Source organism: Schistocerca serialis, chromosome 5, assembly GCF_023864345.2.
Source record: "Schistocerca serialis cubense isolate TAMUIC-IGC-003099 chromosome 5, iqSchSeri2.2, whole genome shotgun sequence".
NCBI classification, from domain to species: domain Eukaryota; kingdom Metazoa; phylum Arthropoda; class Insecta; order Orthoptera; family Acrididae; genus Schistocerca; species Schistocerca serialis.
Window position 1 is genome coordinate 587561309 of NC_064642.1, and position 17130 is coordinate 587578438.

A 17130-nucleotide genomic window follows, 5' to 3' on the forward strand; every position below is an offset into this window, starting at 1 on the left:
GGGTTGAAAGTAGGCTGTCAAATTTTGTCAGTAGAACAGGACATAGCTGCTATACCTCCCCACAATCAATCACTTTACTCCGCCCAAAGTGTGGAAATGCTAAGTAAAATTACAATACATACAATTCCAGGAATGGGATGTTATCTCAACTCTCAGTTATAACCCTGTTTCTTTTATGTCTAAGTAATAATTTATGCACTACCGATAAAGAGCAAATAAATTATGTTCTTCATTATATTTCATATTAACACCAATGTGCAGTAGCCGCCCAAAACGATAAGATACGCGTTTATTTACTGGCAATATTTTTAGGAGTTCTTAAAATTGGTAAATTGTTTACTATAATTATACATTTAATTTGTTGTGTGGAATAGTTTTAATCATTGAGTTTAGTTCAGTCCAGTCCTTTTTTCAGTAGTGAGTCATTTGTACAAAAACCACTTAAAAATGATAAAATTTGTTTACTCTGAGTAGAAAGCATTATAGAAAGGTAGTTGTATGGAGGGAAAAGGTGTGGCTGAGAGAGACGGAAGAGAGGGTCCAGGGCAGCTTTGACAGTTCTTCCAAGGAACCAGGATCACCTCGGTACGATACTGAGGCAGTGAATTAGAGCAGGCAGTTTACAGGAGTACCGGCCATATTTCACAAATTTTTGGATGGAGAAAATTTCATTGGGCGGTGTTTACATTTATCCAGCAACTTACTCGTACGTTATACTTGTAATTGCAAACAAATGTGGTTGATGACGAGTTTGGTGAAATCCATAGTAGCGGAAAGAGCTTGGGAAAGACAAAGGTTATAATACGGAAATCGGTCTGCGGTGGATGTTGGTTGTAGTTTGTGAAGACAAAAAAATATTATTACCACGTGATGATTGACTGAGAGACCGTTATTATAATCGCTGACGAAATAATAATTTAACAGATAAAAATTGAAGTTCTTTTCTTTGACTTATAGACTCTGGTTTTTTTAGTGATTCCAAGCTGAGAGCAAACAGCATTGTGGCTAATGTATATTTCAGTTACTACGGGAGAAAAATACGTGTAAGAAAGGGGAGAAGGCACGACGTTCTTTACTGTCACTTGTTTCGTGAGCAGCAAATATGATTTCAACACTCGATCCGTTAATTTCCGAAACTAGTCCGTGTAGTGGTCTTGACAATAGTATTTCTTTTGCATTCTGTTTTGATTAAACTTGAACGTACGTAGTTTAATCAGTAGTGTCTTATAAATAATTCGCACGTTCCCTTACAGCATTCGGCTTTGCGTCAGTTCATCTTCTGATACGGATAGACACCTAAGTACGAGTAGCATGGAAAAGTCGAAACCAGAAACGAAAAGCGATTAATGCTGTCAATGATGGCAAGGAATTCGGTTGTCATTTAAAGAAACATATTGCTGACTGCTACAAATGAAACACAAATGTGAACTGGATACACATTATCGCCACTTTAACAACTGTTACGTATCACATAACGTCTGTGTTCCTAAAAAAATGTGCGTCATCCTTCTTATCTACTCAGGACGCAGCTATGCTTAGTTATTATTACAAATCTTAAGTGGTTACCGCTATCTCTTCTCACATACACAACACAGTAGACAGCTTTCATCTTGACGTAGCTACTGCCAATTACTAGATAAGCTAAAAAACGCACGGTCACTGTTATCTAGCTTCTCTGCTTGTGCAACCGCAGAAATCTGAAAAACTAACGATATGCCCGTATGTGTGTAGCTTAAAAGATCCCTTCGGATCTTCATAAACGTCTGTCGAGAGAGTGGAATTGTTATTATGTAATCAAATGGAACATTTTCATCAGAAAAGTCACGCGATTGAAAACAGAGATGATTGCGACCTTAGTAGGGAAATGATTTAAATTAGCTCACCTAGGGTCACGTGATAAGGAACAAATAAGATCTACAAATACAACAAGCAAAGAAAATTCTCACAGTTTCCTGCAATATTTATGCGATTTTGGTGCGCTCTAATACCATTAAGTAATAACAAAAATGATAAATCATGTGTTATTAATACTGTCACGACAAAAGAGGTACGTTTCTAGCAGCCCTTCGAGTGGGAAACTGTCCATAAAAGATGGAACAATCAGCAATGACCAGGGGCATGAGGACGCAGAAGGCAGTGGAAATCACTAAACCATTGCATTAAAAACACAAGAGATGTATCCACAAGACGTTGGTATGGAAAAGAAAAAGGGTCATGACGATCTCTCCATTGGCAAAAGTTTCCGAATTTTTGCCGCGTTTGAATCTCACGGAGGGACTGCCAAGGGGGAGGTGACCATGAGAAAAGGACTGAATAACCGACGAAAACCTAACGTTCTTCGAATCGTAGCATGTAATGTCAGGGGTTATAAAGTGGCAAGGAAGCTAGAAAATCTGAAAAGGGAAAAGCAAAGACTCACAATCAGTCTAGATACATTGGGCGTCAGCGAAGAGAAATGGAAAGAAGGCAAGGATTTATGATCAGATGAATACAGGATAATATTAATAGCAGTAAAAAATTATTTATCTGGAGTAGATTTCCTTACGAAGGGGAAGGTAGGACAGAGAGTGAGTTACTGGGAATAGTTCAGTGTTAGGGTTCTTCTCATCAGATTCGACAGCAAACCAATACCGACAATACAATTCAGGTATTCATATGTACGTCTCAGATTGAAGATGGAGAGACAGACGAAGTATATGAGGATACTGAACAAGTGGTACGTAAAGGGAGGTGAAAATCTAACAGTCATGGGGGATTTGAATGCGGTTGCAGGGAAGGAGCAGAAGGAAGGCCAACAAAAGCAGTTCAAATTTACTTGCCGAGATCGCGAGCGAAAGATGAATTGATAGCGGAAGTATATGCCAATACTGAACGGGTAATTTAGAACGTAAAGGGAGATGAAAATCCAGTAATCGTAGAGGACTGGACACAGTTGTAGGGGGAAGGAAAAGATGAAAGCGTTGTGGAAGAATATGACCATGATATTAGAAATAAGAGAGGAGAAAGGCTAACTGTGTTCTGCAATAAATTTCAGTTAATAATATCAAATATGCTGTTCAAAAACCACAAAAGGAGGTGATATATTTAGTAAAGGGCTGGGGATTCGAGAAGATTCCAGCTGTATTACACCGCGGTCAGAGAGAGCTTCCGAAATTAGCTACTGAACAGCAAGGCGTAACGAGGGCCTGATATAACATCTGATCACAATTTATATAGTAATGATGAAGAGCAGACTCAAATTTAAGATAATCTTTGTAAAAGGAAGTGGGATACTAAAGTACTGAAGATTGACGAGTCGCCTTTAAAGTTCGCTAAGAATGTGGATACTGCGATGAGCAATACCATTGTATACAGTTCAGTTGAACAAGAGTGAACATCTCTGAAAAGAGCAGTCACACACTTTGTAAAGACAGAATTGGAATGAAAAACACAGCTACTAGGAAGGTAACTGTGATGAAGCCTTGGGTAACAGAATAAATATTTCAATTGACTGACGAAAACGGATGTACAAAAATGATCACGGCGAGACAGGTACACCATCACCGTATAGGTCACTCAGGATTGAAACAAAGAACAAGTGCAGGTAAGGCAAAGTGAAACGGAAGCAGGAAAAATGTGAAGAAATCTAAAATGAAATTATCGTTGGATGAACTCACTCAGCATACAGAAACGCCAAAATAATCTTCGATGAAATTGAAATCAAGTGCGGCAGCTTCAAGAGTGCAATGGTAATTTCACTGTTAACCGCAGAGAGAGCCGGGATAGGTGAAAAGGAAAGTCTCTGTGAAAAGGACGAATTGTCTGATGACTTGACGAAAGAAGAAATTATACAAAACATATAAGATAGTGGGGATTCAACAGTAGAATCAGAGTTTGAAAGAGCTTTGGAAGACATGAGATTAAATAAGGCGGAAGGGATGGACAACATTCCACCAGAATTTAAAAGCATTGGGGGAAGCAGCAACCGTACCATTCAGATTGGTGTGTGGGATCGAGGAGACTGCTGACATACCATCAGACTTTCGGAAAAATACCATCCACACCAGTTCCTAAGATAGTAAGAGAAGAAAAGCGTGAGAATTGTAGTACAATCATCTTAGCAGCTCTTACATCCAAGTTGTTGACAAGAATAATATACAGAAGAATGGAAAATAAAACTGAGGATCTATTTGATGACTGTAAGTCTGGCTTTAGCCAAGGTAAAGGTACCAGAAAGACTGTCCTGACACTGTGGTTGGTAGTGGAAGCAAGAAAGTAGGAAACTGAAAGAGCGTTCATAGATCATGTCGACGTGGAAAAAACCTTCGGGATGTAAAATGGTCCAAGATGTTCGAAATTCTGTGAAAAACAAGAGTAAGCAACAGCGAATGACGTGTAACATACAATATGTACAAGAACCAAGACGGAACAACAAAACTGGATGACAAAGAATGATTTGCTAGGATTGAAATGTGTGTAAGACAGGGATGCAGTCTTTTGCCTCTGCTGTTCGATGGAAATGTCTAAGAAGCAGTGCCGGAAATAAAAGAAAGGTTCAACAGTGGCATTAAAATTCAGGGTGAAAGGATTCCAATGATAAGATTCGCTGATGAGATTGCTATCCACAGTAAAGATTAAAAAGAAGTACGAGATCTGTTGAACGAAGTGAATAGTCTAATGAGCATAGAATATGTACTGAGAGTAAACCAGAAAAAAGCCAAAGGTAATGAGAAGGAACAGAAATGAGAGCAGTGAGAAACGTAACATAAAAATTGGTGTTCAGAAAGTAGACGAAGTTAAGGAATTCGGCTACCTTTAACACATGATGGAATAAGCAAGAAGGACGTAAAAAGCGGACTAGCACTGGCAAAGAGGGCATTGATTGTGAAAATAAGCCTATTTATATCACATATGGACCTTAATTTGGGGAAGAAAATCCTGAGATTGTACGAGATTTGGAGTACAGTTTTGTAGGGGAAAATCGGAAAAAAATAATTGAAGCGTTTGAGGTGTGGTGCCAAGGAAGAATATTGAAAGTTAGGTGGAATGCTAGAGCAAGAAGCCAGAAAGTTTTCCCCAGAATCGGCGAAGAAAGGAATATACAGAAAGTACTGACAAGAAGATGGGACATGATGTTAGGACATAACAGAGTTTGGAATATGTCCAACAAATAATTGAGGATGTAGGGTGCAAGTGTTACTCTTAAGATGAAGAGAAATTCGTGGCGAGCCGCATCAAACTAGTCAGAAGACTGATGACTCAAAAAAAAAGTCTCAGCTTTTCCACGATATAATCTTCTGGTCGCACTTACAATCGACTTACATAATATAGAGCAGCAAGGCATTTTCACAGATTTTTTTGTCGAGAGCCTTTACCGCTATCTGTGGCAAGGAAGTAGCTTGCAACAACCACTCACGACCCAAACATTATGACCACTTCCCACCACGTCGTTGAAGCTGCCTGGTGGCGTTGCGAGCACGTAACAAAAGTATATAAGCCGAGCAGATATGGACGGGTAACACCCTAGCGAAGATATGGGCTGAACATAGGGAATTACATCGAGATAAACGAGTCTGACAAAGGGCAGATTATTATAATGAAGAATATCTAAAAAATGGCGAAGCTGGTCGAATGTTTACATACTACTGTCATGAGCATCTACAGAAAGAGTTAGAAGGGCAGTGAAACTACCACTAAGCAGTAAGTAGTTGGACGTCCACGACTCTGCACAGAACGTGGGGCTTGGTGGCTTGTCTGGCCTGTAGGGTAGCATAGGTGGTGTGATCTGTGGCATCTCTGCCAAAAGAGCACAATGCTAGCGCACGCAAGTGTTTTGGAGCACACCGTTCATTGTACGCTGTTGAACATAGAGCACCACAGCAGACTACCGTTACGCATTCGCATGTTACAATTGCAGCGGACACGTGACTATTGGGATTTGACTGTCGATCAATGGAAACGCGTCGGCTCTTCGGGTGAATCACATTTTCGCTACACTAGGTCGCTGGTCATCCCATAAGTGACATCGTCGAGGTGAACGTCGGCTCGAAATGAGCAGAGCGCCGCAGACGCTGGGTGGTGGAAGCAGTATTATGACATGGCAGACATTCTCCTGTGCTTGCAAGAGATCTGTACACACACTGACAGCAGCGAACCACCTGCATTTCTTAATGCTTTACGTCTTCCCCGATAGTGGTGTCATCTTTCTGCAGTATAGTTGTCCGTGACTCGGAGCCAGAACCGTACTACAGTGGTTTGAGTGGCATTATAGTGAACCCATGCTTATGCCTCAGCGACCAAATTCGCCTGATGTAAATCCTATGGAAGCCATCTGGGTCGCTATTGAGCGCCATCACTGCGTACGCAAATCAGCGGCCCCATACTTACGTGAATTACGTGACTTGTGCGTAGACACATACCTCCACAAAGCTACTAACGTACTGTCGGATCCCTAATACGCAGAATCAGTTATACATTTCGTTCTAAAGAGGGACAAACAAGCTATTAAGCAGGTGATCATAAGGTTTCGGCTCCCCATAGCCTGTCACCCAAATCGGTCATACCTGATGTCTCGCCAGCAACGCGTCATATCCGGCACCATAAAATCACAACGGAGGTGGGTAGCATCAGGCATCCCCCAGGATCTGCTATTACATCTTATATGCTTTTCACTGTATGTCAGAGTGCGACATCAGCTTTGTCCTACTTGATGGGCATCAGTTGTATCTGTTATCAAGAAAGGCCTTTCTCAGGAAAGCTCATGGTGTCTTGCATTGTTTATGAGAGTCTGTGTTCATTATATCTGTGATGTTTGACTCTTTGATCCTGTTTCACCATCGAATGCAAAACTCACCTGCCTGCTTGCAGACAAGAGCAGAGATTTGAATACCCTCTGTCAAGGCCCCTGGAGTAGACAACATTCCATTAGAACTACTGACAGCCTTGGGAGATCCAGTCATGACAAATACCATCTGGTGAGCAAGATGTATGAGACAGGCGAAATACCCTCAGACTTCAAGAAGAATATAATAATTCCAATCCCAAAGAAAGCAGGTGTTGACAGATGCGAAAATTACCGAACTATCAGTTTAATAAGTCACAGCTGCAAAGTACTAAAGCGAATTCTTTACAGACGAATGGAAAAACTGATAGAAGCCGACCTCGGGGAAGATCAGTTTGGATCCCATAGAAATGTTGGAACACGTGAAGCAATACTGACCTTACGACTTATCTTAGAAGAAAGATTAAGGAAAGGCACGCCTACATTTCTAGCATTTGTGGACTTAAAGAAAGCTTTTGACAATGTTGATTGGAATACTCTCTTTCAAATTCTGAATATGGCAGGAGTAAAATACAGGGAGCGAAAGACTATTTACAATTTGTACAGAAACCAGATGGCAGTTATAAGAGTCGACGGACATGAAAGGGAAGCAGTGGTTGGGAAGGGAGTGAGACAGGGTTGTAGCCTCTCCCCGATGCTATTCAATCTGTATATTGAGCAAGCAATAAAGGAAAAAAAAGAAAAGTTCGGAGTAGGTATTAAAATCCATGGAGACGAAATAAAAACTTTGAGGTTCGCCGATGACATTGTAATTCTGTCAGAGACAGCAAAGGACTTGGAAGAGCAGTTGAACGGAATGGGCAATGTCTTGAATGGAGGGTATAAGATGAACATCAACAAAAGTAAAACGAGGATAATGGAATGTAGTCGAATAAAGTCGGGTGATGCTGAGGGAATTAGATTAGGAAATGAGACAAAGTAGTAAAGAAGTTTTGCTATTTGGGTAGCAAAATAACTGGTGATGGTCGAAGTAGAGAGGATATAAAATGTAGAATGGCAATGGCAAGGAAAGCGTTTCTGAAGAAGAGAAATTTGTTAACATCGAGTATAGATTTAAATGTCAGGAAATTATTTCTGAAAGTATTTGTATGGAGTGTAGCCATGTATGGAAGTGAAACGTGGACAATAAATAGTTGAGACAAGAAGAGAATAGAAGCTTTCGAAATGTGGTGCTACAGAAGAATGCTGAAGATTAGATGGGTAGATCAAATAACTGATGAGCAGGTATTGAATAGAATTGGGGAGAAGAGGAGCTTGTGGCACAACTTGATTAGAAGAAGGGATAGGTTGGTAGGACATGTTCTGAGACGTCGAGGGATCACCAATTTAGTATTGCAGGGCAGCGTGGAGGGTAAAAATCGTAGAGGGAGACCATGAGATGGAGACACTAAGCAGATTCAGAAGGATGTGGGCTGCAGTAGGTACTGGGAGATGAAGAAGCTTGCACAGGATAGGTTAGCATGGAGAGCTGCATCAAACCAGTCTCAGGACTGAAGACCACAACAACAACAACAACTGTCTTATCTATTTTCTTTTAAACGAACACTGACCCCTCGACCTTAACGCTCTTGTCTGAATAACATAGCATTCCCATATCAGAAGAAAATCCTTCATGTCCCAATCCATTGTTCACCTATTTTCTCGAAGTCTTTCGCAGTAGCAGGAACTCGACTCTGGAACAACTTCCTGCATCATATCTGAGAGCTGAATAACACGTCCAGTTTCAGGAGACAGTTAAAGACATATCTACTAAAGCAATAATAATGATTACCGTAGCCTCCTTACGCACTTGGTGGGTTTGTATACGGTTCTTTCAAACAAGATCTTCATTTCCCAGTAGCTGGTAGCTGGTAGTCTCCTTCAATTTCCTTTCCTCAGAACTCGCTATATAAGGAAACATCTATCTCGTACAACTGCAAACTATTTTTGTAACTGCCAGTATCATTACTGCATTGTTATTATTATTATTATTATTATCACTGTTAGTGGCAGCAGCAGCAGTAGTACAAATATTCCCAGTATTAACTCTATTAGTTCTTACGCAGTATCATTTACCCATATTGTCCCGATAGGCACTCAATTTTAAAACCATTTGTCATATTAAAATGTTATTTCTTACGTAATTAGGATGTAAAAAAGGCACTGTATGTGTGAAAGCTTTATCGGATGAAAGAGAGGGCCTGAGGGCCAAGCGGCTCTAGGCGCTTCAGTTTGGAACCGCGGGACATCTAAGGTCGCAGGTTCGAATCCTGCCTCGGGCATGGATGTGTGTGATGTCCTTAGGTTTGTTAGGTTTAAGTAGCTCTAAGTTCTAGGGGACTGATGACCTCAAAAAGTTAATTCCCATAGTGCCCAGAGCCATTTGAATAAGAAATAAAGAAAGTAAAGGGAAACAGCAGATGATTTTCGCAGTCAGGGGCAAATTTTTCCTAGCTCTAATCACACGGTTGCTTTACTGCTTCCTATCACCATGGAAAGTTCAAATGAATGTTGCTGTATTCACTATATGAACCATTCCCACATTCTCTGATACTGGTACACGAAATCTTGTTAGTTTTCTTATTTTCATTCTGTTATGCTTTGGGCAGGACGCACAAAGACTGTTCTTGGCCCAGTAATGAGCTCTCAGGATGACTGGCGGTGTCATTTCGGGAACTTTGTGAAGGCTGCTCTTCAGTTGTCAGTGCTGACCAATTCAAAAGAAATTACAATACTAATTCAGTGAGAAACGGATGGAAAAACAATATACACTTGGTTAACACCTTCTTCAGCATTATGCATGAAGAAGAGCAATATTCAGCAGGTTTCACTTATAACAGGATTCCCGTAGAACCTATAGCATTGAGTGATAAACCTCAAGTATTCAGATCCAACCGGAAAGGTTTCCTTGTGGCGCAATTCTTCTACTGTGCACGAGCAGTAGTTGAGAACTTTTCTAAGACATTTGTTATTGATTTTATAATTCTCTGTAAATTTTCTGATCATCGTTCTATCTACTGACTCGTTCCATGATCAAGTACCTTTTGTTCACATGGTCCCACGAAACCTGACAAATGACTGATCTAAATACAAAATGAATGAATACTACGCTTTGAATTGATGTAATAAGAGTATGCATCTGCTTAATCTGTTCATGCGAATTAATTCCTCCCGAGTTGTATGCCCAAATCTTCTCTTGAAGCTTAGCGGAGGGAAGTGATTCTACAATGAAGTTGGAACGGAATGAAAATAAATGCGTGAACTTCATATCAACGACGACGTCATTAGAAATGGAGCACAAGTTTCTAATGGACAGGAATGAAGCAGGATATCGGTCGTATATCTTTTTTGATGGGGAATCGCCCCAGTATTTCTCTTAATCAGTTCATGGAAAGATACAAACCGTATTATTGCAATAACACCCTGAAACGAGTCATCTGATGTCCACTTATCTAGGTAAAAAATCTAGAGAGTAGGGTGAACGAGGTAGTAACCTGTAACTCATTTATGAAACTAAGGCACGGGATTCGATAAATCGATTTTAAAACTATAATAGAAACTCCATTCATGGATCAGACTTTAGGGCTGTTCTAAATGGCCGACTGCTGCCTACAGGGCAGTACGAGCAGTGATCTACGACCGTGGGACATATGAACGGCATGTCGCCAGTCCCTATAGCCGTTACTGAAAGTAGACGAATCCTGATGGTGATATTGTCTCTTTATGCAAATAACTCCTCATTTGGCCTTACGAGGCAGAGCTGACTCGTTCCAGACCTCCCTGCCCCAGAAAAATATCTGTGGAGGCACCAGGAATCAGACCTCCGCCATCAAAGACAGCGAAGCTAATCATTCGCCTATGAATGCAGTCAAAAGGAAGGACTGTTGTCATTTCAATAATTCCCTTTCAGATTCATCGAGCCTTAATCAGCACATAATCGGAATTTAATGTTCACTGGTAGATAGACACCTTCTCTACAAAAAGTGAATTATTTAAGAACGAAAGTATTTATTAACTTGAATTAAATTTGGATTCAGTTAGTCTTTTAATATCAGAGCTAACGACCCAACTAGCCATCAAGAAATAAAACTGCAGTTATGTAATGTTTGTTACATCATGAGGGGTCAAAAGTCGTGGAATAGTGGTGTGGGCGTATACGGATGGCTGTAGTATCACCCATACCCGGTATGAAAGGGCAGTTCATTGGCGGAGCTGCCATTAGCACTCAGATGACTCATTTGAAGAGGTTTCCGACGTGATTATGACCGCATGACTGGAATCAACAAGCTTTGAAGATGGAATGGCAGTTGGAGCTAGATGCAGGGGACATCCCATTTCGGAAATCGGTAGGGAATTCGGTATCCCAAGATCCACAGCCTCAAGAGTGTGCTGAGAATATCAAATTTCAGACAATACCGCTCACCACGGACTACGCTGTGTCCGACGGGCTTCACTTAAAGACCAAGACCAACGGCGTTTGCGTAGAGTTGCCAGTGCTAACAGACAAGCAACACCGCGTGAATTAACAGCATAACTCAATGTGGAACTATGACGAATCTATCCGTTCTGACAGTGCGACGAAATCGGGCGTTAATGGGCTGTGGCAGCAGGTGGCCGACGCGAGTATCATTGCTAACAGCACGACGTCGCCTGCAGCGCCTCTCCTGATCTCGTTACCATATCGGTTGGATTACAGACAACTGGGAAACAGTGGCCTGGTAAAATGAGTCCGTATTTCAATTGGTAAGATCTGATGTTATGGTTCGAGTATGGCGCGGACCGCACGAAGCCATTGACCCAAGTTGTTGACAATGCGCTGTGCAAGCTGGTGGTGGCTCCATTGTGATGTGCAATGTGTTTAGATAGAATGGACAGGGTCCTCTTGTCCAACTAAACAGATCACTGACTGGAAATGGTTATTTTCGGTGACGGAGTCAATCTGTAGCCACTCATGGATTTAACTCATGGATTTAATTTTACCATAGAACTACGCACGATGTCACTAGGCCACAGAGTTTCACGATTGGTTTGAAGAACGTTCCGGACAATTCGAGCGAATGATTTGTGCACCCAAATACCTCGACATGAATCTCATCTAACATTCGTGCACAATAGCCTGCGCCAGCAACACTTTCTCAATTATGGACGGGCATAGAGGCGGCATTGATTTAATATTTCTGCTGAGAACTTCCAATGACTTCATAAGTCCATGCCACATCGAGTTGCTGCACAACCCCAGGGCAAAGGAGGTCCGATAGAATATTAAGAGGTATCCCAAGACTTTTGTCACCTCAGTATATGTATTAGTGCGTTTATTAAGTGGTACTCCTTTCTGGTATTGGAAGATACTCCCATGATTTCTGTAGTTCTGCGAAATGTTCTTCTGCTGTCCAACGTCACGCTTCTAATTTCGTCGTAGTCTACAACTCAGGAATAGATTAGACTGATCTTAATGCACGGTTTGGAAATTGTCCATGCACTGATAGTTTTGCATACTAGATTCTGGTAAGCATTGTCCGTCCTTGATAAACATCAAACAGGAGAAAAAGACTTTTGTGGTGAATTAACATTCTCCTAGAAAAGTTGAGACCGTGCGCAGGCTCTTCTTTCGCTACCAAAGTGCATGCTTCCGAAGGTCTGTTCTGATGAGCAATACGTCGGAATTCATATGTGCTGTATTACTAAAATAATACAGTAGTTACCTACACACATTAATAAATAGTATATTTTTCTATATTCTTCTTATATAGCAACAAATTTCGCTTCTCTCTCACTTCTACGATTTTCGCAAATCATCAAACTTTCTATCAAAACACGAGGATTGGAACTTTAATAATGGCAACTTTTTATTTAAAGACCGTACAAAATAGATAAGTGTTTCAAAATTTTACTGACCTTCCAAGTAGTCACCAACATTGTGTATAACCCGTTGCCAGCTACGTGGAAGTCGTAGGATACTCTTAGCAGTGCCAGTTGTGTTGACAGTTCGAGCGGCAGGGCCTATTGCCTGACGAATTTGTAGCAGTTCTGAAGCGAATGCCATGAAGTATTTCCTTCAGTTTAAAAATCGAGTTGAACTTACGAGGGCTTAAATCAGGGGAGTGTAGTAGGTGGTATAGCACTTAGAAGCCCCATCAGTTAAACAAATCAGTAACAGGTTGTACTGTACGTGCTTGAGCATTGTCCTGCATGGTCAGGTCCTGCAGAAAGTGTCATCACTTCTGTCTCTATGCTGTTCATTTTTGGAATACAACCTACGACCAGCTTAGAGACAGAGGTGATGACATTTTCTGCAGGACATCACAATCATATTGCAGGACAATGCTCAAGCACGTACAGTGCAAGCTGTTACTGATTTCTTTCACTGATTGGGCTGCTAAGTGCTGTACCACCAACTGCACTCCCCTGACTTAAGCCCTCGTGAGTTCAACGTGATTTGGACTGAAGGAAACACGTCACGGCATTCACTTCAGAACTGCTACAAATTCATCTGGCAATAGACGGCGGCGGTCAAACTGTCAACACAACCGCTAAAAAACGACTTCCACATCGCTGGCAACGAGTTATACACAATGCTGGTGTCTACTTTGAAGGCCAGTAAAACTTTGAAACACCTATCTATTTTGTACGAGCTGTAAGTAAATAGTTGCTACTATTAAAGTTCCAACCCTCGTATCTGACTTTCAGCAGTGCATTAACTTAGCTTCAGACAAGAATTCATTGTATGTGTACTCCATCGGAGAACTAGCACCACAATATTATTTCATAATACATTAATCGCTTAATAACAAAATCCAAAGAGAAGCTCTGCGTACCACAGAGCGCGTAGCCTCTCTCTCGCACACAGAAATCAGAACTGTCTTTTATGTTGAAATTTCAGATAACATATTCGTGACTTGCGCGTAACCGCGTCTGACTGGACTTTAATGTATATGAACGTAGCACTCGTACGCAAAAGCTGGTAAATATTAGTAGCGACGTAACAAACCACTTATGCTTTAGGCTCTTCGGCTGCACACATTCGAGGTGCTTCTGAATGTTTGCACATTCCATCTGTTCATCTTCCATAATGCAGAATTCTCGATCCTTTCTTATCTCTTGGAATCAAGCTAAACGCTTGCTTGATTCTCTAACAGCCATTCACCTCTTTACACTTCCTGCTCACTTTCTAACAGTAATTCATCTCACTACGTGTACTGCTCACAGTCTTCATTATCACCAGTAATCCAGATTTTGAGCACTCAAACATCTGCCCCCCCCCCCTTCGGCCCTACAATTACTATCACAACTACGGCTTCCCGAAACTCGATCCCTGGTCGTTCTAAGACGTTCACATTATATCGTGATTCGGAGTCAATGTTAAAATGCAGCTCCTCCTAGAACTGTCTGGTTAGGTCAGTTCAAGGGTTGCAGAAAGGCAGCAGCATACCATCTCCAACAGGAAAACACTTATGTGGCATCAGCCATCAGTTTCGGAACTCCCGATACTCATGGTTATACACATAACTCCATATTCTGTCTAAAGACATTATGTTAATTTTGATATTTCTGAAGATGGGCAGAGACCGAAACGCGTCAACGTATCGCTTCTGAACAGAAAAGTGCACAATTATTTACTGTACTATTCAGCAGTGGTTAAAGATTCATGTTTACATAGTCGTTCAAATGGTTCAAATGGCTCTGAGCACTATGGGACTCAACTTCTGAGGTCATTAGTCCCCTAGAACTTAGAACTAGTTAAATCTAACTAACCTAAGGAAATCACACACATCCATGCCCGAGGCAGGATTCGAACCTGCGACCGTAGCGGTCTCGCGGTTCCAGACTGTAGCGCCTAGAACCGCACGGCCACTTCGGCCGGCGTTTACATAATCGTCGCACTTCTCCTACGCGACATCATGTCGCACCTCAAGTCTATGTTAACTGATTCGAAAAGTTCAGGTCTGTTTGGGACGTCACCATGCATGTACAGTAGTTTGCGTATGTATGTGCGTAGATGTAAATGGTTGAATATCATAGTCGTCCGCTTGGAAAACAGCTACGTTGCCCATTCAGCGACGGAGTTTTGTCCAGAGGTATTCCGGCACATAAAGAACCCATCCCCAAATCTTCCGCTTTCGAATCTAAAGTATGTCAGGCAGCAAACAAAAGATTATCACAGCAAGGATAGTAAGAGCAAAACAAACGTGGAGCTCTGCAGTCCCGCCGAGGTCACCGCATCAAACGAGAGGACTTACGTAACGTCTGTTATACAATCTTATTCCATAGCCCTCATCGTTTCTGCTACCACAGAGCATTCTGCTTCGCAGATAGGCAGACGGCGGCTGTAATACTGCTGCATGACACGACATTTAAGAGCGCGACGACGAAATCTGCACGGTCAGTGTTTAGTGATCGACTTGCCCGAAATTTTTGAGGCCAGTGCACGATACTGTGGTGACGTCTCTAAAAAGTTCCTCGCCACTTGTCGTTACTGTGCAGAATCCCGGAGGATTCAAATAGACGAGAGGGCCAGAACAGTGCCAGTCTAAGAGCGACTTTGGTGAAAGATGAGTCACGTCGCGGTTCTCGGAGCAGGAATCTCGGGCCTAGCGACCGCCAGACGTCTGAATGATGCTGGTTACCAGGTATGTGGAGTGTGCAGGCTCCTTTGCACTAAACAGCGTACTGTTTTCTTTCCAATCCCCGTTTGTATGCTCTACAAATCGTTAAACAGTGAGAGACAAAGAATATTTTCATTGTTCCACCTTTTAGGTTTTTTTCTGTTACCTCCACAGATGGAATGAGGGACGAATGATTCTACGAGCATGTGTGCAAACTATTATTAGTTTAATTTTATGTTTACCTTCCTTGTGAGATTGGTGTCTAAGACGTTGGAGAATATTAGTAGACTCCGCTCAGAAAACCGATTCATGAAACTTTCTAAGTAGGTTTAAGCGAGAAATGAGGCTTCATTCTTTGGGTGTTTACCGTTTGTAACTTCGCAGCGTCTCTTTTCTGCGCTTACGTTACTAAACTACGTGTCCTTAGTATTCGAACGACTCACCTTGTTACTACAACCCGACCTGCACCATTATAATAAAATTCAAAGATTTTTAAAGTAAACTTTAAAATTTGCAGATTTTTTCTTATGCTTCATTATGTGTACGAATGTAAACAAGCGTAATAGACGCCATATCAGTCTAAAGGCTTTCGTGAAATTTGTCACCTATGGTAAAATCTTCTTAGTCATAAGGCTACATGCGCAGCCATCCGTGAACACCACTGGAATACTGAAGAAGACCCCAGCGGTGTGTTCGAAACGATGAGCGGTGAACAAATTTGTAGAGGAACATGGCGCTGTCTCACGACTCATAAGATTTAATCATCGATAATAACACCTCCTCAATATTCATAGTTCCGTTTTACAAAGACGGATAAAGTGGCAAATACGGATCCATACACGCTGGTAGTAACTACTCTAACAGAAAAATAATCCTTAAGTTTTAAATTATTGTGCAGGCCAGTTGTTCTTGAACGATACTACTTATTACTTTCTGTTAGTATGTACACTATGCCCTCGTCAATAAATCAGGAATCACAACCTGTAGACAGCATAAATGTCAACATACGTCTCGTTTTATTAGTATTCTTGTGACCTGCTATTCATCTGTTAATAGTGACAGTTTGTTTCTCGTGAACGTCGAGTTGAGAAACTAAGAGTGTCGTGAAATCTGTCCATAATGTTTTAGTATCTTCCTTAAACGGTTTTTGTAAACAATGTCCCATATCGAATATAGGTATTTTTTGTTTTTGTTTCTTTTTTTAATATCTAATCTTAAAGTTATCTACACCAACATCCAAATCTGCAAACAACTGTAAAGTCCATAGCATAGGGTATTTCCTAGAACACCCCATATTACATATTCCTACGTTCCATTCACGGGTGGAGCACAGGAGGAATGACTAATGACCCTCTGCGCGTTGTAATTAAGCTAATGCTGTCTGTGCTCTTAGTGCGGGAACGATCCACAGGGAGCTGTCGTATATTACTAAATTTCTCACTTAATTGCGGTTCTTTAAACGTTGTTAGTTGGATTTCGAGTAATAGTGTGAGTCTATCTTCAAGGGTGTCGCAGTTAAGGGTTTTCGCCTTGTTCTTGACGGTCGCTTTCGTGACACTGTCAAATAAACCTACGACAATGTTATTCTTGCTATACACATAAGAACACTAGTTACATCTGTTTGATTTTGGTCCCACACACTTATGCAATTTTCTAGAATTGGTCGCACAAGAGTTTGTAAGCAATCTACGTTGTAGACCGAAAATATTTTCCCAATATCCGACCACT

General features: G+C 41.3%; 1 protein-coding gene across 2 annotated transcripts in view; it reads left to right on the top strand.

Moving 5' to 3' along the window:
- The first annotated feature begins 15092 nt into the window (after positions 1 to 15092).
- LOC126481589 (senecionine N-oxygenase-like) overlaps positions 15093 to 17130 on the top strand; it is a 59307-nt gene continuing 57269 nt past the window's right edge. Inside the window, exons 1-2 of one of the 2 annotated variants that reach the window (XM_050105448.1) lie at positions 15096 to 15178; positions 15281 to 15426. In XM_050105448.1, the coding sequence (XP_049961405.1) occupies positions 15349 to 15426 (78 nt within the window). In that variant the 5' untranslated portion in view covers positions 15096 to 15178; positions 15281 to 15348. Of the gene's footprint in view, positions 15427 to 17130 lie in introns of both variants that reach the window. The other variant, XM_050105449.1, reaches the window with a different exon arrangement.